This window comes from Notolabrus celidotus, chromosome 18, assembly GCF_009762535.1.
Source record: "Notolabrus celidotus isolate fNotCel1 chromosome 18, fNotCel1.pri, whole genome shotgun sequence".
NCBI classification, from domain to species: Eukaryota; Metazoa; Chordata; class Actinopteri; order Labriformes; family Labridae; genus Notolabrus; species Notolabrus celidotus.
In genome coordinates this window covers 20860001-20882457 of record NC_048289.1, presented here as the reverse complement: position 1 = coordinate 20882457, position 22457 = coordinate 20860001, and the positions used below count along the sequence as shown (strand labels likewise).

Sequence of the window (22457 nt, the reverse complement as noted above, 5' to 3'; positions counted from 1 at the left end):
TAGCTTCTGAAGTGTTGCATATATTTGTTTATTTATATATAATTTTATTTTATTTTCCCTCCTTGTCCATTTATTATGGTATATGTAACTGTTTGAGCACATGTCTGTATGTTTGTATATGTATTTTTATAAAACGTTAAATTTAAAAAATGTTTTTTTTTTCAAACAATCACTTATGAGAGCCTTTGCCATCGCTGCCCCGGCTCTCTGGAACTCTCTCCCTCCACACATCCACAACTCTGACTCACTTCAATAATTCAAAAACCACCTCAAGACCTACCTGTTCAAAAACGCATACAATACATGACCTCTGCCCTTGCCGCACCTCTGTCCTTGTTCTGTTTTATTTTACCTGTTTTATTTTTTACTTTTATTTTATGTAAAGCGACTTTGAGCATTAAGAAAAGCGCTATATAAATCCTATCAATTATTATTGTTATTATGATACAGTAATACTTTGAAAAATAAACAATATGTTCACTTTCTAAGTTATTTGCAACACATGTTAATTTGTCACCTTTTCACAAGTCTCATGTCTGAATCCTGCTTTTTAAAATCAGAATATTTTATTCAGAAGCCTGGCCTTTTAAAAACACAATAGAATGAAAGCACACACACTTAAAACTATTCTCCTCTGCATCAAATCTCTCAGAAAATATTTAAATACTTTCCCCATTTGCCTAAGAGTGACATTAGGAATTTAAAAGTGGTCTTACCTTTAAGCGTTTGTGAACTAAATTTCCAGTTTGACCACCACCATGCTCATGGCAGGAGCTAAATCCTGGTTAGTCAGTATATTTTCAAAGGACCTGAATACAATGAGCTCTCTGGCTTTTAGAAGAATAGTTTGCCTTTGTTACAACTAACTGTCACTTTACAGTATTTGCTGGATATTCTCCTACAGCCCACACAATGCTGTGTTTTTGTTGTGCGGGTGACTTTGGCTGTGGCCCACTGTGGACGAATAAAACACTAAAACTGGAAAAGTCTACCTGGTTTGACCTGCAAAGTCTTTTATGCGACTATAGTAGATCAGGTAAATGTGCCAATGATTTGAGTGATGATGTGTAGTGTGTTTTATAGTCATATATTATAACCATGTGTAACATTTGTATGTACCTTTACATTTTTATTCTAATCTTTATGTATCTGTTTTTCTTTTTCTTATTTATACTTATTTAAACGTATTCTCGATTCTATGTTTGTATTGCTGCAACAACCGAAATTCCCTGGGGATCAATAAAGTATTATCTTATAGATATGTGTGCAGCTACTTGTTCTTTCATAAATGTTGTATTATTACTGAATAAATACGTGCAGCTTTGAGAATGCTGTGCTTATAGATGAGTAACATCATACCAAAGCAACTTCATACTTACAGTAAAAAAAACACTAAAAAAAGACTCTTATTATTATTAATTGATTAATCTGTTTTTATTTAATGTTTGGTCTCTCCTAATTATTATTATCATTATTATTTTTTCGGGGGGGGGGGGTTGCCTTTATTCCACAGGACAGCTGAGGAGAGACAGGAAATATGGGGAGTATAGAGTGGGGGAAGACATGCGTTGGGAATCGAACCAGCGACCTCTGAAACGAGGACTGTAGCCTCTGTATGTGGGGCGCCTAGACCACTAGGCCACCAGCGCCCCGGTCGCTCCTAATTATTAATTTAACTTACCACACCCCCTCAGATTTGTTTCCATTACTCTCTCCCACCAAGTCTATCTCAAACTACTGTCCTATTTGCTACAATTGTAGACACACACACACACACACACACACACACACACACACACACACACACACGCACACACACACACACACACACACACACACACACACACACACACACACACACACACACACACAGAGCTTTCTAACTTCCTTCCATCTTCCACTTTGTTTTGTACAGTATTGTCATGTCCCTGACCCATCTTGTATCGTTATGCAACACTTAAATAACAAATAAATGAATAATAAATAAATAAATAAATACATAAATAAATAGATAGATAAATAAATATGTAATAAATAAAAAAATAAATAGATAGATAAATATGTAATAAATAAATTGATAGATACATAAATAAATAAATATATAATAAATAAATAAATAGATAGATAGATAGATAGATAGATAGATAGATAGATAGATAGATAGATAGATAGATAGATAGATAGATAGATAGATAGATAGATAGATAAATAGATAAATAAATAAACATATAATAAATAAATATATAATAAATAAATATATAATAAATAAATAAATAAATAAACACATCGGCACAGTTAAAAAAAAAAACAAAGAAAGAAAATGACTCTTGAAGTACGGTGACTTTTAATATAACTTTACAAAGCCTAAAGAACTCATATGCCAAATTACATAAATACATTTTTATTATATACAATAAATATACATTGATTTACAGTTACACAAATGTCAGTATACAAAAACAGTGCTGGAATATACAATAACATTGTCATTTCATGTTTACATTAATATCATTGGTAAGAAGAATAAGGTTGTGTATTAGATTGTGACAACTGCACACACCTTGTAGGTGGCATGGTATAGTTGAGTTTGTATTTCAGCACATCTTAAAAAGTATCACTCTTGACTTTACAAACCAGAACTCCCGTAACACAGTTTATAAATCCATCTTTGCACATATAGATTCATTACAATCCCACAGTGCACGGTAACGAATATTGAAGAGCTTTTTTCATTCTAGCTAAGTGTATCCTTGATTGCTTCTGCGTGTTGAGGTAGCTCTCACTGGCAGCCACACTCTTCCACGATCATGTCCTCGTGATGTCGAAGGAGCATCTCTCCGTTCTCGTAGTACAGCATGCTTAACGGGCTCATTTTGGTCGGGGCACAGCAGGGTGAGGCTACTCTATCCGGGTGGTAGTGTTTCAGTAAACTCTGGTAAACAAAAAAAACAAAGAAGGGAAATTTCGGTCAGTCTCAAAATACCCAATAACTTTAAATAAAGATACAAGGTTGACAGATTCTCATGAAGTATAAAACATGTTTTTATGCACAAGTCAATAAACCAAAATTAGTGGTTTATTTTTGTCAAACTTTTTTTCCCCAAGGCCTTTACTCCACCATTTCTTCAGAGGCCCTCAGACTTCCCCTTCATCTAGTTTTGCTCCTGTGTCGAGGGATAAACAACTTACCGTATTTAAAAAAGAACGGCATGAAACTTTGCAGAACAGCCATGTTAACTCTTTTTTTAATGGATATGTCATATGCTTCCTAGCTACCCAGACCATGTGCTCTGCTAGGTATATGAAAGTTACGATGTTGCTCTTTACTTTAGCTTCAAGACTGTTATCTTCTTGAGTGTATAGCTGTAATGTGTGTACAACTGTCTGCCTTCCTGAAATGTAAACCAGGGGTTCCCAAAGTGTGGGTCGGGACCCCTTGGAGGTCAATTTTACCCGTTCTAATAAAATATATCCACAAAAATAGTAGATATCCTTGAAAAAAAAACTTGAAAATAGGAAACGTAATGAGTTTTCTGTCTTTCTTTGTTGCCTGATGACTCCTAAGTTTAGAGTTAGTGACAGTTAATTATCAAAAGCATCGGTAGCAGTAGGTTGAGTCATAAAGGCACATGAAACACAGACACATGCTTATATATGTAGGCGAACTTTCTCTAGACCAGCTAAATGAAGCCACATTAAATCACTTTGAGAGACAGTGGGGGTCACGAGTCTTTGGCACCTATATTTTGGGGGTCGCGGGATGAACAGTTTGGGAACCCCTGATGTAAACTATAAAACACAACATTTGAATACAATTTGCTTCTTTATAAAGTCTGCATTCTTTGTCTGCCTTTGGGTCCTACTCCTGTGGTTCTTGGGCAAACAAGATTATGACTTGTAATAGATGGATGGATGGATACTTACTTGCATGTAAGCATGATTTGTGGGATTAAGGTCCTCTCCCAGGGGACCAGGGCAGGTCCCCTCACAGCGGTAGGCGTTGTATCTTTTAGGAAAGATGATCCAGGACCCCCAGCCAATTTGATTAAAGTCTACATTCAGGTCGACTCTACGACAGAGAGACTTTTCACTCCCTCTTTTGTACGCCTGTGGGCTCCTCACTGTTTGTTCTCTCTGGCCTCGTTTGCTCCTACGCCTCTTTGGCCGGCGGGCCCTTTTGATTTCAGCAGGGGACAAAAACTTGGATTGTTCAGCTGTGTGGAGCAAACTCGCTTTGAGCTTTGAGTTTTCATCAGAACCCGTGTGTGAGAAGACAACCAGCAAGGCCCGGTCGCTCACGTCTTGCTCTTTTCTGGGATTCGCCACATAGAAAGGCTGATCAGGGAGCGTCAGGCCTCTCTTTGTCTGCAATGCTTTCCTTCTCCTTGACACTCTCTTGTGTCGAATCCTGGCTGTTGATTTGTGTCCGAGCCAGCTCAACAGAGGGGTCGTCATGTTGAACACTTTCCAGCTCTGTGATGAAGTGAAGACCAGTGAAGATTCAGTGAGCAGCCCCACCAGCTGCTGCTTCTGGCAGCTCTTGTGCATATGGCACGCCTGGTGATAAACCTCCAAGGTGATGTTGGAAGCACTGTGAGGAAGTCTGATTCTCAACTCTGCTGCCTGGATCTGTCTGTCAGACAGCAGGGCATGGAGGTCAAAGGTCGCAGTCCAACGGCTCTGTGTGTACGTCAAACCTAATGTAGTAAAAAGGGAAAGATTAGCATAAGTGGGGGACATACTATAGGATAGTTTATCAAAAGTGGGAATAATGATCACATAAGGATTAATATCAAAGTCATAGCACTTTTCCATACTAAGTGACAATACAAGTTAATGCGCCTAAGAGCTTTACGGGGGGAACAAAATCCACCTGTTGCACTTTAAAATGCTAGAACATTTTATGGAAATACATTTTCACTGTCACTGCTTCTGCTACAATTTAAATTGTTGTGATTCATACTAAAGTCCTACAGTATTTCAGGACTTTTTCATGACAGTATTTAGTTGTTAAAAGAGACACGTCATGGACTGTAGCAGTGTTTTTTTTTTATTTGGAAATACAACTTAGTTGGAAACAAAACCCATGGTGGTAATATTGAGCAGTATGACAGTAAGTGTTAAAAAAGAGGCAACTCCTCAGTCCCAGAAAAGTAGCAATCTTTTTAATGTTGTATTAAGCTATTACTGGTAGTTAAAATGGAATTTGTATACTTAGAAAACCTGCCCTGAATGAATGAATGAATGAATAAATGAATGAATGAATGAATGGTGTAAGCTGTGATAAAACATTCATACCTATCCCACCAACACTGGATGATACTTTTGTGTAATACAAACTACATGTTTATATATATTTGTTGACACTGTAAAAAACAAAAATTAAAATTCAAAGTTGACTGAATTTGAGATGTATTCATTGATATCTTTCATTTCATCAATGGCCAACGTGAGATGTGAACCAGGGACCCTCTAATTATGAGGCAACAGCGGCACCCAGTGTTTTATATGGTCATTTTATATGATGACATCCGTAATAACCTTTATATTCAGCTTACAATTAAGAGGTTTATCCTTTTTGACTCATTTTAATTAGCTCAGTTGAATCACTTTATTAAGATGGACATTTTTACATGATTTTAGCAGAATAATGAGCTATCACAACATTTATGCTAACATTAAGTTAAACTGATGTTGAATTGTAGGTTACCATGACTAATACATAGCCTAGTATATGTGTGTGTATTGTAATAACTGAAAAGGGTCCAACCTCTCTTTTTATTTTGCAAAGAGATGCAGGAAGAATTACAATTCCCATTGATACATTTTGTATATTTTTAATTATTTAACTATCACCTACTATACTATTTTAATGTAAAACTACCTCTGCACTACTCACCACTGCACTATTATCATATTATTTGTTAGCCTGTACATATTTGTCATGCCTATTTGTTGTTTTTTGTGTGTTTATAGTCAAATTCCTTGCGTGTTCAAGCATACCTGGCCAATAAAGCTGATTCTGATTTTAGGACTTCATGATCAATGCTTGAAATGATGGAATTTGCAGCAAATCAAAGATGCAACTTAGGCTTCTTTAAAACAATCCCACCATTGTTCTACAGTAAATAAACCTGTGCTGCGCCCACATGCGTAAAGAGCACCATTGTGATTCAAAGAACAGGTGTGGCTCAAATTAATCTGCAGGATTAAAGCATGTTAAACATTTCACCCCGGTATTGTCCAATGCATTGGCCCATTGAGCTTAGACTGTTGATCAAAAGTCCAAACCGTGCTCGGTATTAATCCACTCAAACCAAACACCACTGCCGAAACCAATCATTTAACACGTCTCTGCGTGTCCTCCCGGCTTCTGCATATCCTCAGTCAAACAAATAGGTAATAACTCTGACACCTAGCAGCGATGTGGAATTAAACTCAGCAGCAGGGAGGGCTGTCCTCTTGTTGGCTGCTTGTGCCATTAAATCCCGAGCTCTAATCTAATCAAGCCAAGTGTGAAAAAAGAACTAAGGGAAGTTGTTGATTTGACCTAACAAGAGATTTGTATTGGGGGACGTCTGGCGAGGTATCTAATCAACATCACCTATTTAAGAAAGAGGAGGTTTGCTTTGAGAATTAGACAGAAAAGCGGCCTTTTCACACGCTGATCCCAGCATGGTTATTCAGATACTTTAGCTGGATGTGGATTCTGACTCTCTGAGGTCGTCTGGCACGCAGCTTTGACAGGACAAGACCACAGACACACAAAAAAAAACTAACATCATATGGCTTTCAAATGACCTGACTTTAAAAAGATCTTAATAAACGGACAGTTTTCCCAACATTTCTCCACCATTTTAGACCCATAATGCCTCATCTTATGCACAGAAAGAAACAAAATCTTACTTTTAGCCATCACACTCTTCACTGTGTCTGCTTGCCTCCCAGCGACTTGCTCCATAGTATCCAAAGGCTTGGAAAAGTTTGCCCTGAAGTTCCTGTACAGATGCATCATGTAGGTGGGCAGGTGGTACCCGGTTGCCCGGTCCATGAGGGAAATTCGCTGCAGGGACCTCATATACACTCCATCCTTAGTTCTTTGGATCCCGTTGGCCACCAGCACGAGCAGAGATGCGTGCAGTGCGAGCGCAAGAAGTCCCAATGATCGCATGTTTCGGACCGGTTAATGACAAATTCCTCTACTGGGAGATTAGGGGTGTCTTATATACCCTCACCCACCCCCTTTCATGTTTAACAAGTAGCTGAGAACATTAAAGGAAATTGACATGCGTCCTCAAGACTTGTTACCTGACAGCTCATCACCCATTCCATTGGTAATGAGGCGCCTGGGTGCTTGTTTACAAGGAGTAAAACTCTTTGTTTGCACCATGTTCTTAGAGCTTCTGCAGTCCATTCCCCATCCTTGGATTAATTGTTCCACTTATTTGGCTAACACTAATTGTTAGGCTTTCCCAAAGTGTAATGTAGTCTATTGAGTACAGTCTGAAATGAAAGCAATAGACAACGAGTGGGCTACTTTAATGAAACCTTACTAACATTAACATAAAACTGAATGTAGAGGAAAGACAGCTTTAAAATGTTCCCCAGTCTAAAGGCCTATTATCAGGACTTAAAATAGAATTTACAGACTGGTATGGTATAATGTATGACATTTTAAAAATGGAACGATTACCTTTTCTTTGAAGCTTCAGAAAGACAAATTTGAGGAAGTGTGGAGTAAGTGGATGTCTTATATTTCTACAAAAAGACATTATTTTGTTTAAGGTATTCAAACTTACTTCTGTTTATCAAAGTATTTGTATTTATTATTTTTCTTGTGAAACAGACACTCCACGTTCTGTCATTGGTCTTTTTGTTGTTGTTTGTTTTTATTTGAGTTCTGTCTTGTAACATTAAAAAACAAGGTGGATCACTATAGATGACAAGTTACACATGTAAATGTGTACAATTGGGAACTCGTGTGATTCCAAATACAAAAAAAATAAAAATGAAATAGAATATACAGAAGCATTTTCTTCTTAAAAACATTGTGTAAAACAATGTTAGTGTGGGCTACATACAGCACTTAACACAAGGACATTGAGATATAGACTATATATAGATATATTGCTGTATGTTTTTGTTGAGTGTTACTGTTCTGGTTTTTGTATTTTTTTAACTCTGTAAAGAGGCCACAACCAAACATCAATGAATTGATATCAGATATCAGAGATAGCCATCTTATCTCTGTTTTCATATTTAAACTAGAGGATGTATTTTAATGTTTATATCGAAATATACCTAATAACAGGAAATATACAGATGTATTTATTTAACATGTTGTAGGCGTAAATATGAAGATAATATATAAAGATTTGACATGTGGGAGTGCCAGAAAATAGTGAATAAAGGGGTAGGATAAGATAAGTTTTAACTTCTTCCTACTCCTTTTCGCACATGTAAAGTAAAATGTTTCAGTGTTTGCTAATGAAACTGATTGATTTTGTTTCTTTTGTATAACTATTTCTTCTTTTTTTCATGTATGTTTGTATAACTATTTCTTCTTTTCTAGTTGTAAGTTTTTTTTCTATTTTACTTATACATGATTGAAATAAAGACATCAAATCAAATCAAACCTGGATTCACTTAATGTGGCATTTTTGGTTTAAATTTGATAAAAAAAAGATTTTATAAAATATTTTTAAATTAGATAATCATTAAAAGGTGCGTAGCATGAAATCCAAGCAGATCACTAGGTCATTAAATATTATTAGAACTCTAATTCTTTTTTAAAACAGTGATTTTTATCTAAGTAAATGTGTGGTTGATTTTTTGGTGCTTCGAAGACCATCAGAAAACATCCGAGGATGACTGTAAACTGCGCATGCGCTGTCCGTCTTCATCCACATAGCGAAAACCTTTTCCTCGTAAATTTCCCGAGAAAAGACAAAAAAAAAAATCAATGGACGCTCTTTTTCTGTAGAAGAATAGTCTGAAGACGGTGCACCTCTCCTTCTCCCCCCTCACTGGAAAAACCTGATCTTTGAAAACGTGTCTTTTTCTTGCATTGGACGCTTTTTCACCTTCCGTGTGCTGAAATGGTGAGTTTAGCTTTTTAAAGTTTACGGCTGTTGTTGCACGAGCCACGGTTGCTTAAAAGTTAAACTTGCACGCGGTTTTTGGAAGCATAGACTTGTGACAGCTCGAAAAGCTTGCTTTATTGTTGCATTTGTCATGTAATAGTGAAGCACTTTGAGCAGGGAAGGTTATCTTGTGATGTGAAGTGTTTGGTGTGGTTGGTGATGGGGGCATACATGTGCTTGGCACCCCCCACTCTCCATGCCTGCACAGTATTGTGCACTGGATCGAGCTGCTGGAAGGCTGTGCAGAATCATGAACCAGCAGGTAAAACAGGACCTGCATGTGGTCATCATTTTCAGGCTGTTCCATGGAATCAGAAACACTTGCTTAAATTTCCCATTATGGCTTTAGAGTCTTTGTTAAGACTCAGCAGCTTCTCTGTTTACTGTGATGTGAACAAAACATTTGCACAAATCTCTGCAATAAGTGGAGATACCACCAAAAATAGTGTGTTACATGATAGATCTTAAAGACAGGAGAGAAAGTAGATTGTCTCAAATAGCATTGATAGCAAATACACCATTTCTTAATATTTTGTTTGTCATAATTACGTGTATTACCAAGTATATTCACAAAACTTGGTGTTTTGGTACATTATTATTAGAGATAGACCGATATGGTTTTTTCAGGGCCAATACTGATACCGATCATTAGTAGTCAAGGAGGCTGATAACCGATATTTGGAGCCGATATTCATTTGCAGTAAAAGGGAAAATATTGTCGTCAAATTTTTGAACACTTTACTTCCTTTAAATGCCTTTAAGCATATGTTTATTAAACTGCTTTTCAGATTTGCAACATGTTAAAGGTTTTTTTAATCTTAGAGAATACACATCTTTGTTTTAAAATTCTAACATAAAGTGCATGGAGCTCCCAGGCTCAGCAGCATGTCTTATAAAGTTAAATGAAAACTTAAACAAATAAATAGCTCCCTAAAGTTTTCTAGAAATGAGCCAAAATAACCCAGTTTTAATTTGATCACTTATCGGCCGTCGGATTTTAAAAAAATGCGACAAAATGCCGAATATCGGTGCTGATAATCGGCCTGGTGGATAATCGGCCTATCCCTAATTACTATAAACATAATCAAAAAATGATGAAAGAAAGCAAATTAGAATTAGTACCCTTAATGCGACAGCCAAAGTACTCAATAAAAGTGGTTCAGAATGACTGAAAATTATGTACAAAAATGCAAAGTAAGATGTGTTGAACATAATTTAATGTTAGAAAAAATGTCAATTTCTCAGTTTCTGAAATTAAGAACACTAAGTTGTGGTTGAAAGCTATGAAAAGATAGAAAGTGGAACTTTAAGAAGTGCTTTTTGTTCCACTCATTTTAAAACTGAAATATGAATTAACAGCCCCAATTTAGCCATTTTATAGCCAGCATAATCACCATTTTTTTAAGGTGTTGAAAGTACTTAGTTTTTTAAGGGGTGATAGAAGAAAAAAGTGATAATTTTGAGTCATTACAAAATCTGCAAATTCATCTTTAAATAATTTTTGACTTCTGTAGTAAAGAGCAGCATTCATGGCATGTGCTGAGACATGTTGTAATAGGAGTAAGTCTACAGAGGAAGGTAAGACAAAGCACATGAGCCCCTTTGATGTACTGCAGCCCTGGTCTTTGTTTGATTTGGCATGTGCAGCTGGGATCAGCCTCCTCAATTCATATCACTTTACCTCACATCCTGAGGGGAAGACAGAAACTGGCAGATCAAACCATGAGCATCACAATTAATCAGGAGGAAGAGCATGAAACTCCTATTAAATGACTGAGCTATTTATTCAGGGTTTAGCATAATGGTGAAGATGAAACGTTAATCTTACAGAGGTGAGCTTATAAAGCCCTGTATTTTCTCTGGCGTAGCCTTTGCCATACACTATAAATGAGTCATTGGGATATTGGATGGACACTGACATATTTAGGTTAGACTTTCCGCAGGCATGTTTGACCCACCCCCCAAAAAACCTGGATTCACCCCAGGAAATATGAGAAATAGTTAATCCCATTCATTATTATGAAGTCTTAATTTTTTATCCAGGCTTTTACATTAAGAATGTTACGTAGTGCCAAGTCAGCACTTAATTACTAGGGGTGGGACAAAATATTGATTTGGCAATATATCGTTGTCAAGACTTGTGTGATAAAATTATTGCATCTCTGGCGCCAAATATAGATATTTTAATTTGAAAATAATGCAACAGGGAACAGATTACCTTTCCAATATGACTCGTGTCACTGCTCACTAACTCCTCTCAATGGCATCAATGACATTTATCAACACATTACCTTTAAGGGGCATTTTGTATGCCTTATTTAATCAAATATTGTGATGTATCATTATATGCACGACTTTCTTGCAGTTTATAAACTACAGCAGAATTACTGTGTCGTGCTTTCATTTATTAGTCTCAATGGCAGGAATTGTTTTGGACAAAAGGCTGCCTCGTAAAAAAAACCAATAAAGTACATACAAGACATAATATAAACACAGTGATTGCCAAATACAATCCATGGCCATTATTGTTGTCATCGGCCACGAGTTAGGTCATGTATTGTATGGTATGGTATGGTATGATATGGTATTGTATTCTATCGTATTGTATTCTCTCGTATTGCAACGTGTCTTATTGTATCGTATCGTATCGTGACTTACCCTGAAATTCCCACCGCTAATACACGCTTGTCTGATTTTCAAAGAAAGTTTATATTGGTGTCCTATTGAGGTGTGCATTTTCACACCTTTAACTAAAAATTAAAATGAAACATCTTTGCAGTATAAGTATATTGTTCAAGTACAGCAGTTAGTTAGGTAAAAGGGAGAAAAGAGACAAATATTTAATGAACATTTGAAAGAAATGGTTCTCACAGGAGAGCCCAACTTTAAATAGATGGATGGACCTTTACAATATGGAAAAGACTACGGCACTAGTTAATCATAAATCAGAGTAATTCACTGCTCAATGGAAGATATGGGTTAATTTTGCAACTCTCCATAGACGAGTTTATTTTCACAGCTTATTAGTATTATTTCAAAGAAAAGACTACTCCCTAATTGGACAAAGCTTCCTTTTAGTTTTTGCTGTTAATTTATTCTCTCGGTATATATGTGTTTTTGGAAGGATGGTTTGAATCCCATGTTAAGAAGGTAGGGATGATGAGCACACCAATGGAGATGTTTGATGCTAAATGTCAATAAAATATGAATTATAATAAAGTATAGGTATATAAAAGGCCATTAAAACTTGTTTACACACCTGAGTGCAATAGATGTTTTTTACCACAAGGTGTCACATTTCATCACTGGACACAGGTGATAATATAATATCCTCCGAATTATGTCCCAGTCTCTTTAATGTTCACAGGAGCCTTCAGGTTGAATGAACAGAGGATACAAAATTATTCTCCAAGCAAACAGTGAAGTTTTTCTTTTACAACTAAAAGTTATCTAAATAAGAGTTTTATTATTTTTAATTATTGATAAGCTGAACTTTAGCTGAGATGTAACCCTGTCCACCTCAGAGGGGTTTAACAAATTGGCGTTTTGGGAAGTCAGACAAACACCAGGTCTGAGGAAAGGTTTGGACAGGACAGATGATATTAGCCACATGCCCTTTTTTCCAGTATTAAGTGTGATTCCATCATTAAGCAGAGGAAGTTTTCCTTAATCTGTCATAGAACATCCTCTCACCTCAAACCGTGTTCTGCTTAGTTGCTGTTAGATAAAAATAGGAAGTGCGTGAAATATTCCAGTGACTTTAACAACTTCTTCTTTCCTGATGTTTAGTTTTCATCTTACAAAACCCCCTTGGATTGATTCATTAAAGTTCTTCTGAGGTTTCCTTTTTGAGCCATATGTACGGTGGCCCTGAAGGACCAAACAAATTTACAAAAAGATGAAACAAGTTTACAAAGTTGGAGAACAATTTACATTTTGGAAAATACATTTACATTTAAGAAAACAAATTTACAAAATCAAAAAGCACATTTACAAGCGGTGAGGCAATTTTACTAACAACGGAACACTTTTACCATTTCTGAAACAAATTAACATTTCATTTGTAACGGAAAGGGAATGTACCAAACACCAGAAGTGATCCGGGAGTGATCGAGTGAGGGGTCATTTAGTTTGTTTGGATGGAGAGAAACCAAACTGAGCGACGTTTGGTACTGGTGCTCCGTTTGGTACCGGTACTCCATTTGGTACTGGTACTCCGTTTGGTACCGGTACTCCATTTGGTACTGGTACTCCGTTTGATACTGGATCACTTCCGGTGTTTGGTAGATTCCCTTTCTGTTAAAGATGAATGTTAATTTGTTTCAGAAATGGTGAAAGTGTTCCGTTGTTTGTAAAATTGTCTCACTGCTTGTACATTTTTTTTTGATTTTGTGAATTTGTTTTCTTAAATGTAAATATGTTTTGGCCTTGGTAAAAGTGTTTTGCTAATGTAATTTAGTTTTATAAAATGTAAAAAATGTTTTCCAATATGTAAATTTGTCTCCAACTTTTTAGAAAGTGTTTCATCTTTTATAATTTTGTTTTGTCCTTCAGGGCCACCGTACATGAGTGTCTTTTTTGTTTCATTTCATCATGTTGCAACAACTTCAGAGTTTCGGGGCTGGAGCTGCTACAGGAAGGAAGGAACAGGTGTGGCAGCTGTAGATTTGACATCCATATCTTGAAAAAAAACTGCCCTTACTCTTTCAAAAAAACTCTTGACATTTATCCTATGCAAACTGTTGAGTACACATCCTTTGGTGAGAAAACCTTCCCTCAGGCGGTCACTCACGAGAACAGCTTGATGTTCCTCTTTGCTTTTTTCACTCATGCTTGCAGAAAAAAGTGATTTGGTTATGCATGTTCTATCTGAAAAGATTCTTTACAACTATACAGTGTTAGCTTTGTGTTTCTGTAAAGCGCCTACAGGCTGTAACAGGACACTCTTTGCATGATGAGCTCGTCTGACCTCAGTGTTCTGACTACAAGAGTCAGAGCACACATCCCTCTGCAGCTGAACCTGGAGCTTAAATCTAAGTATTTGCCCAGCTGTAAGCCTGTTTGCCTTAAACATGCTACGTGTTAACAGCTAATGAATGGAGTAATTAGAGTATCGTAGTGAATTAGGCTTATGCGTTGTCACTGATTGTCGGTCTCCCTCCTGGCAGGTCCGCATTACATCGCAGACCTGTGTAGGTTCGCAGCTGCGGCGAATTGTAAGAAGTTTAATAAGTGAAGGTTTAATTTCTGTGTTTAAAGGTCTGCCATGTGTGGGAGGCATTGTGCTGCCAGGAGGCTCCGCTAGTGATTGAACTGGGTGATGAGTAAGCCTCTCAGGTTCCGCCTCCACATCCTCTTTACACATCCTCACACACACACACACACACACACACACACACACACACACACACACACATACACACCGCCACAAATCCTGGCATGAGTGAGCAGTATTGCACCTCATGCACAGGGAGGGGATGCATGCAAAAAAGTAGCAAAACCCCAGCAGACAGACGCAGACCAGGAGAGCTGAGTTACCCTCCTCCTCCTCCTCCTGCTGAGATTCCGTCTGGGATCCGTCCCCACTGAAGGGCACCCTCATTGACTCGCTTTATGTGGATGCCTCAATGAAGCGAGACCACCGCCTGCTGTAGTGTGACCACCACGGAGAGAGATTCATTTGCAGATCAGAGAGAGGGAACCGGCGAGGATGTCTGATTGAGACCAGTTGCTGCCTACTACAGGAGAGCTGTCATTTGTGGATCCTTTATACCCACAGTTCTCTCTTTTTTTCGTTGCGTTCCTCCGTGACTCAAGCACCTCTCAGATGGAGGACTGATCAGCTGAATGTCAGGTAGAGTTTTATACTTCTGTGTTATGACATTTGAGTCCTGCTGCGGGCTTGTGGTCGCGAAACATGTCACCAGTAGTCTCTGAAGGCTGAAGAAGGAAGTGAACGTTGTTGCCTAAATATCACTTCAGATTCTGGTAGTGATTTCAATCTGAGATTTTAGACTAAGCGATGCAACCGTGTCAAACCAAAAAATGCCATATCCTTTTAATGCTGTTTCTTTTTTTGCAGGGGAATACATTCTTCTCTTTCCCAGTCATGTTTGATATCCACATAGCTGCACGGATTACATTCTTCTTGGCATGTGATGCCTTTAGTCTCTCCACTGAAGTGTTTATCAGCTCTCATTCCTGCAACCAGAGGACCTGGTCCTTGTTTGACAAGATTCTAGTCTCCTACGTCGACTTATAGAACCTATCCGCCAAGTCAGGATGTGTTTGCACACAGGAACAAGTTCAGCGCTTCAGTCTGATTGGCAAGCGCAACGAAACACGCTAACAAGCTGGTGTGAGATCTGTCCATGTAGAGGATCTTTGACAAGTAGAAATGCTGTCAGTTGGCGTGTCGATGCTGACAGAATATTGTGGTCAGACAGGAAAGCCACATTTCTGCAGCCTTGAAATCATAGGGGTATACATTTGCCAGCTTAAATTGAAATAAATTACAGACAAGGGTTTAAAAATAGGTTTGCTCTCTCTTTTTAGCAGCCCAGTGTGATGAAAGCAAGAATGTTGGAGGCTAAAGGTTATTCATGTGATTTATGTCGTTTTCACTGCAGTAGCACAGTTTGTTTCCAGGAGTCCCAGTGGGTTTGACCGCTTTAACTGGGGTAAAGTGCTTTACAGTCCGTTGTTTGGTATGGAAGCTCAGAGGGACATGCATCCATAGTTTTCCTAGTTTTCCTTTGATGACAAGTTAATTCAAGTTGTTTTCATGAGATCTCAACTAGATCATCGTAGCTTGTTTCCCCAGAGCTGCAAAAGCTATAAACAACAAACATAGAAACAGTCTAAACTCACCTCAAGGCATGGCATGTGGTGTTCTGGCCGATCATAATAACCAATCTATATTTTAGTTTTTTAGATTGCCAAAACAGATTTGTTGTCATGAGAAAAAAAGTTTAAGGTAAGTTAATTAGATAAATTAATCTAGGGTGTGTGTGCCCTCGCTAGTAGGCACCCAGATTACAAGTTGATGAAACAAATGATCAATATCTGTGTTATTGTAGAACTGAAATGATGGTCATACAGTATGTCGTGTCTCAGCTCTAGGGCAGCCACCTGCCACTAGCCAGGCCTGTAGATCCAGTACTGCTATAATGCTCTACTACCCGGATGTAAACAAGATGACCGATGGTGTCTCGTAACCCGGCAAACTGGCACAAAAACACTCTACTGGAGCAATGTGTAACCATCACAGGCATGTGGAAGTTAACTTGTAAGGATGACTGAAGGCTGGTGGTGGTAGCTCTGCTAGTGTTAGCCACATTTGGCAAACCTATTTGATATCATTTATAATTTGATATCAAGTGGCAACCTCCAGGCTCAAACTATGAAGCCCATGTGGATGTGTTATAAACTGCAATTCATCGAGAATCCGCCGGAAACACTGGAAACCACACAGACACCAATTCAAAAAAAGACGATCTTTGCAGCATTAATACAAATGTTTACAGCCTGGTTCAAAAAACGAGTGTAGTCTGTATAGCTAATTTCTTTATCTGCACACACTGTACGGGGGGTGAATTTTTTTCTAACGCGACGGTTCAGAAGATATTAAGATTACCAGTTTTTGCCCAAATAAGGACATGACTGACTTGACTCCCGGTCGGGAACACATAGCTTTTGGCTAGGAGGCTCAAACTCCGCCTCTTTACGTCACACTCTGCCTGGTTGAGTTCCGCATTTCCAATATGGCTCCCGCCGTCGATTGGCTTCAAAACAGCGGTCAGGAACAGATGGGTGACGTCACGGATACTACGTCCATATTTTATACAGTCTATGTTTGACACGTGTCTGTAAGTCAGTCTGTTGAAACGACAAGGAAATTAGTTGCTTTGGAACATCCCCAAACTTAATCTAATACACGTGTTATCCCAGAAAAACTTGTGTTGGTGCATGTCTGCTCAGGGCTTCCGTAGTTTTACCATCAAAGCCTGTCATAAAAGACTATCTGTCTTGCGGTGCTGAAACTGTTCGGACTATTTGGATCTGATTTGAAAATTGCATCCATGAACAATGCTGCTTCCTTTTAGCCACAATCTCATTTATGTTTGCCAAAACTAAACATCAGCGCTACTAGTCCGCACAAGCTAACAATGAGGATTTTTGTTTTCCTTTTTTTGAGCACTTCATTCAAAACAAGAAAGATTTTTCTGCGAAGGAAGCACTGAGCTCATTTCCTTGCGGCACCAATATTTAGCTCAGGAACTTGTGATGTCCTGTGGAATCACGCTTGTGTGTAACCCTTAACCCTCATTGGTGGGATATGTGTACAGCTGCAGGGAGGAAGCTGCAGAGAGTACAACTAAGCATTTCCTGACAAGGTGTGCTTACACTTCCTCTGTTTGGGTGTGCATGTGTGTGTGGTTTGAATTGAATGGTTTAAGGGGCTAGTTTCCTGTGATGAGTGAGAGACTGTGGGACATTGTGTCATTGTTATTTTGAATTAGATTACGTATCGTTAAAGCCGTTTATCAGCGTTTATTAAATTGAGTTTTTGAGCAAAGTTGAAGTGTCTTCTGCACACTCTTGCAATTGTTTTTTGGAGTTTCAAAAGCTGCACACATCGATTAATTTGGCATACATGAGCTCTGTAATTCTGTTGTTTTGTGTGGTTTTGTGCAGCCTTCAGGCTCTCAGACTCGAAATTAGCAGACTGAATGAGTGGCCGCCATGGAGACCAGAAAAACCCAGGGTCCTTGACGGAGATGAGCAGTGTTGCCAAGTGAGCAAGTTGCATTTTAATCCCGGTGGTTTTTAACTGCAACGTGTGCCTCTCGCTCTTCTCCATCCCACTACTGGACCGTGGCGTTGAAATATCCCCCCTCAGTGTTACAAAACGATCCTCCTCTCTCCTCTTGATGAACCCCTGCATCTCCTGTGAATGAAGAGCGCCCTGCATCCTTCCTCAGCGGCCACCAACAGATGCATCCTGCAGCTGCACGCTCCTTCCTGTCTGCACTCAGGCTGCTTTTGTCTGAAGACGTTGCTACAGCAAAGTTGAGACACCGGCTGAATTTAAAATAGGGCAGCCCTGAATGGAGCAACGCCGGTTTGCTGGCAGAGGATTGCAATTTCCTCGGTCGTGTTCTTACCGTGCAATCAGGGAAATTCAAAATGAGTGACTGTTTTCTATCCTTTTATGTTGTTGTCTAAATAAATCACAGTTTGTATTGTTGCTTTATTGGCCTCTTAAGCAGCGTAACGCTTTTCTAGTAGACATGCGGGATAAACAGCCTCTCTGATGAGTTGCCTTGATTGGATCTCCAGGAGGATGTTTATGACTGAGGGCTATTTCTACTCAGGCCTCCGCCCCGGCTGCCCGCCTGCTCTGCCCCAGTCATGAAATCAGTGTGTCTGACAAGCTAGCAGAGACTCATATCAGAGTGTGTATGCACCATTGTCTTGCAGCAGAGGTGACAATCCTGTATGGTAAGAATGAGGGTTTTGCAATAGAGCAGTTACAGTTTGCAAGTTACTTTATGAACTGCAGCAACGTTGAGGTTTCATTTCCTTTGGAGGCCGATAACATGGCAGCCCCTTTCAGGAAGTGCCCGTTAGCCGTTTGTACAAATAGCAACATCACATGGTACAAGACATATGAAGTTCCAGTGTGGATGAGAACATTTGGAAGGGCCTGTTGTCAGAGTGTTTTATAGCCTTCAACGCAGCCACATAGGAACATGCACATTATCATGCATGACTGTGGTGGTGGGTAAAGGAAACCTACTGATTAAATGTCCTTAAAGTGACAGCGATTGAAAAAGGGTTTGCTGTGTCGATGCCCTTCACTCTGAGGAATGCACAGACTGTGAGCTCTGTTTTCAGTCCAAATGAAAATGAAGGAAAGAAGACATCTTATATCTTTGTTTTGTATAAAACTTCAAATTTTTATTTGAGTAGTGCTGAAGACCAACACTGGGGCAGCAACTTTGTAGTTCATTGACTGTTTTGAGCCAATTCAAGTCAAGATGGTTGGCTTAAATTGACCAAAATCACTCATCACCTATTTGACTCCTTGGGCTTCACTATCTGTGACACACAGGAGTCTATCATTACATTAGTGGTTGGGTCATGAAAAAAGTCCTTAGTGGAAACCTTTTAAATGTTTTACTTATTAGCAAGACCATAAAAAGAGATGGGACTGTTTATCTTTTACAAGTAATCGAAGACATGAAACAAAGTATGTCAAATCTTCTTCTTGTTAATATGAAAAGTTTTGAAAATATATTTATTGCTTTTATACACATAGAAAATACAGACTTGACAACACACAAACAAAGCAAAACTAAAAATAAAAGCTAACCCCCTTCCCAAAACGAAAAATAAAAAAAACAACAACAAGAAAGAGCACGTCTGTTGCAATAGCAGCCTTGTTCACATTAAAACCTTATCTTAAGCAGTTCTTATTAGGAAAGAAAAACTTGAAAAAACAAAGACACATTTGCAGCAGGATGGTGCAGTTATGATGCAGAATATTAATCTTGGCCACTAAGAAAGTTCAGCAAAGGGTCCCAAATCTTATTGAACACACTTCCTCTGTCTTCTTTGTGGAATCTCAGTCTCTCAAGGTTCAGTCTTCACCATTTGTCCCAGCCACAGATCAAAGGTGGGCACAGAGTCCATCTTCCACACTCTTAGTATTAGCTTTTTTGCAACCACCATTCCAAACAAAGCAGCTTTCTTCTCATACTTATCAGCAAAAGATAAGGAGCTTGCAGCTCCAAGGACGGCCACCAGTGGGTCAGGTTTCCAACATTTTCCAAAAGCCTCAGGCAAACAACAAAAGATGTTTTTCCAATACACTGATAGTTTACTACATGACCAGAATGAGTGCGTTAAATTACCCATTGAGGATTGACATCTATTACAGAGAGGAGAAACATCAGGGAAAAAACAATGCAGTTTTTCCTTAGAGTAATAAAGTCTGTGAAGTGTTTTAAACTGTATAAGACTGAGTCGTACAGTCATGTATATTCTTTAAACATTCATCCCAGGTCTCATCTTTTATCTCCACATTTAACTCTTCAGCCCACGTCTGTTTAAGACCCAATGTATTCACCTCATCTATGCCGTGTAAGATTTGATAAAAATGGGAAAAAGCCCCGTGTTTAACCAGATCAAATTTATTTATCTCTTCCATGGACTCATGTTTGTTCAGGGTTACAAAATTTGGCAAGTGCTTTCTGACATAATCCCTGATCTGTAAGTATCTGAAAAAATGTGTTGCTGGTATATCGTACACAGCTCTCAATTGAGCAAATGTAGCAAAACTCCCGTTGATATATAAATCTCCTATACTGCAGATGCCTTTTTGACTCCAGATGTGAAAACCTATATCATCAAGGCCTGGGATGAACGAATGGTTCTGACAAATAGGAGTATCTACATACATAGGATCCGCTTGAGTCTGGCTCCGGAAGTACCGGAAACCACATACACACCAATTCAAAATAGTCGATCTTTACAGCAGAAATAAACATGTTTACAGCCTGGTACAAAAGACAAGTGTAGTCTGGATAGCTGGTGTCTGGATTGGCACACACTGTGAGGGGGGTGATTTTTTTCTAACCCTGCAAATTTAAAAGATATTGAGATTACGAGTCTTCCAATGAGAGGCACAGCTGACTTGATTGACAGGCGGGAACACTGTAGCTTTTGGCTAGGAGGCTCACAGCCCGCCTCTTTACGTCACAATCAGTCGACAGCAGCAATATGGCTCCCGCCGATTGGCTTCAAAAAAGCGCTTTATGCTTCTGGGATATGTATGCCAACTTTTAGATAACTCCAGTGTGGGACAGCAGTTCTAAAAAACAAAGCTGCCATTTCTGTGTCCACTGCATGTCCTGGAGGGGCACTAATTCATGTGTTTCAAGAAGATCTCAGTTCAACAGTAGTCAGTGAGCTACACAGAGGCTGCACTTTGGCTATCTTCTGTGGTACAAGCCTGAAAAAGAACCAGATTCTCTTGTAAAAAAAAAGTAAAAATTCTAATTTTGTCAAGTCTGTCCTCGAGGAGAAAATATTATCTTGTACATGTATTTTTTGTTGAACAGAGATCAGATCAGGGGTGTTTGATGCTTTCCTGGAAGTTGGGAAATCTAATCTGATGGCTCTCCTAAGTTAGCACAAAGTCGAGCAGATTTGGTGCTCAAATTGAAATTTTGGATTGGTTTGTTGGCTGTGCTTGAATGAAGTTACAGTATCTGTTGAATCTGATGAGTGATTTGTTGCCAGATTACCACCAATGAGAGCAAGTGTGTTTGTGTGTGTGATCTGCCTGCTTTTGCTCTACATATACAAATTTTCTTGCCCACACTTGATTGGCCAGTTCTGATGAGCATCACATGAGTGATATTTCCAGTGTGTTTCTTTGCATTGGTGGGTGTACAGTACAAGAGTCAACTGTATTATCTTTGTGCGCAGTCTGTCCCTGTGAAAGCGAGCTGAACTTTCGCCATCTGGTTGCCAGATGTACCACTACTTCCCCCGGTCCCCTCCATAGAGACTTGAGTCTCTCGCATGAATCTACTCCTCGACATCAGTCAGGAGATAGGACGAGGGCGAGGAGGACGCTTTCTGAAACCTCTGTGCCCCTGAAGTTTTTTCTTCATTTGCTCAGTGCCAAGCAGCCGGGCACTGTGAGCTCTCTGTCTCTCTCTCGCTCTCTCTCTCTCTCTCTCTCTCTCTCTCTCTCTCTCTCTCTCTCTCTCTCTCTCTCTCTTTCTCAAGGGGTGTTTCCCACCAGTTGGGGAGGGGGTAAGGGGGTAATCTAAAGAGGACGATTTCTTTTTTGGATGTGATGCCAAGTTCTCACACTCCTTTTGGACCATGGCGGAAAACAAGCAGCAAAGAAAAGGATCTCGCTCCTCATCCCAAACGTAAGATTTGTCCGATCTTATGAGTGTGGAGGCTTTTTTTGTTGTGTTTTCTCTTGTGGTAGTCATGAATTAAGGCAAAAGAGATGCTTTTGGTATGTGGTGAGGACTTTAATAGATTTGGCAGCTGGAGCACTGTTTTCTTGAAAACTTAGCTTCCTTTTAAGGAACTTTTTCAGGAGATTTTCCTCTTCGATCTGTACTCTCCAGTTACTCCATTGCAGCATAAACTCAACTCAAGGAAAGCTGTTAAAACATTTGGTATTTTTAAACCATGCCATTGGACAAAGCAGCCAGTACATCATTATTTCCCTCCTGTTGTGCTTATTAAAAGAGAATCCCCTCTATCAAATCAAAGCGTCTA

General features: G+C 38.9%; 2 protein-coding genes across 4 annotated transcripts in view; one reads left to right on the top strand and one right to left on the bottom strand.

Annotated features, from left to right (window-relative positions):
- Positions 1-2470: 2470 nt before the first annotated feature.
- Positions 2471-7287, bottom strand: ndr2 (nodal-related 2). The gene is made up of 3 exons (XM_034708474.1): positions 6907-7287; positions 3925-4697; positions 2471-2932 (listed from the first exon to the last, which is right to left on the bottom strand). Exons 1-3 carry the CDS (start codon positions 7169-7171, stop codon positions 2780-2782), a joined length of 1191 nt encoding a protein of 396 aa, XP_034564365.1. The 5' UTR covers positions 7172-7287; the 3' UTR covers positions 2471-2779.
- Positions 7288-8878: 1591 nt separating this feature from the next.
- pald1a (phosphatase domain containing paladin 1a) overlaps positions 8879-22457 on the top strand; it is an 89128-nt gene continuing 75549 nt past the window's right edge. The window contains exon 1 of one of the 3 annotated variants that reach the window (XM_034707708.1): positions 8879-9101. Coding sequence is in view for 1 of the 3 variants with exons in the window: in XM_034707707.1 (XP_034563598.1) it covers positions 22047-22096 (50 nt within the window). In the remaining 2 variants the exon portion in view is untranslated. Of the gene's footprint in view, positions 9102-14528; positions 14998-22006; positions 22097-22457 lie in introns of those variants that run through there. The other 2 variants (XM_034707709.1, XM_034707707.1) reach the window with 2 other exon arrangements.

Coding starts and splice junctions, on each gene's coding strand:
- ndr2 (XM_034708474.1), bottom strand. CDS start 7,171: ATGCGATCATTGGGACTTCTTGCGCTCGCACTGCACGCATCTCTGCTC. Junction 4,698..6,906: donor GAAGAGTGTGATGGCTAAAA/GTAAGATTTTGT, acceptor TTACTACATTAG/GTTTGACGTACACACAGAGC. Junction 2,933..3,924: donor CAAATCATGCTTACATGCAA/GTAAGTATCCAT, acceptor TTTGTTTACCAG/AGTTTACTGAAACACTACCA.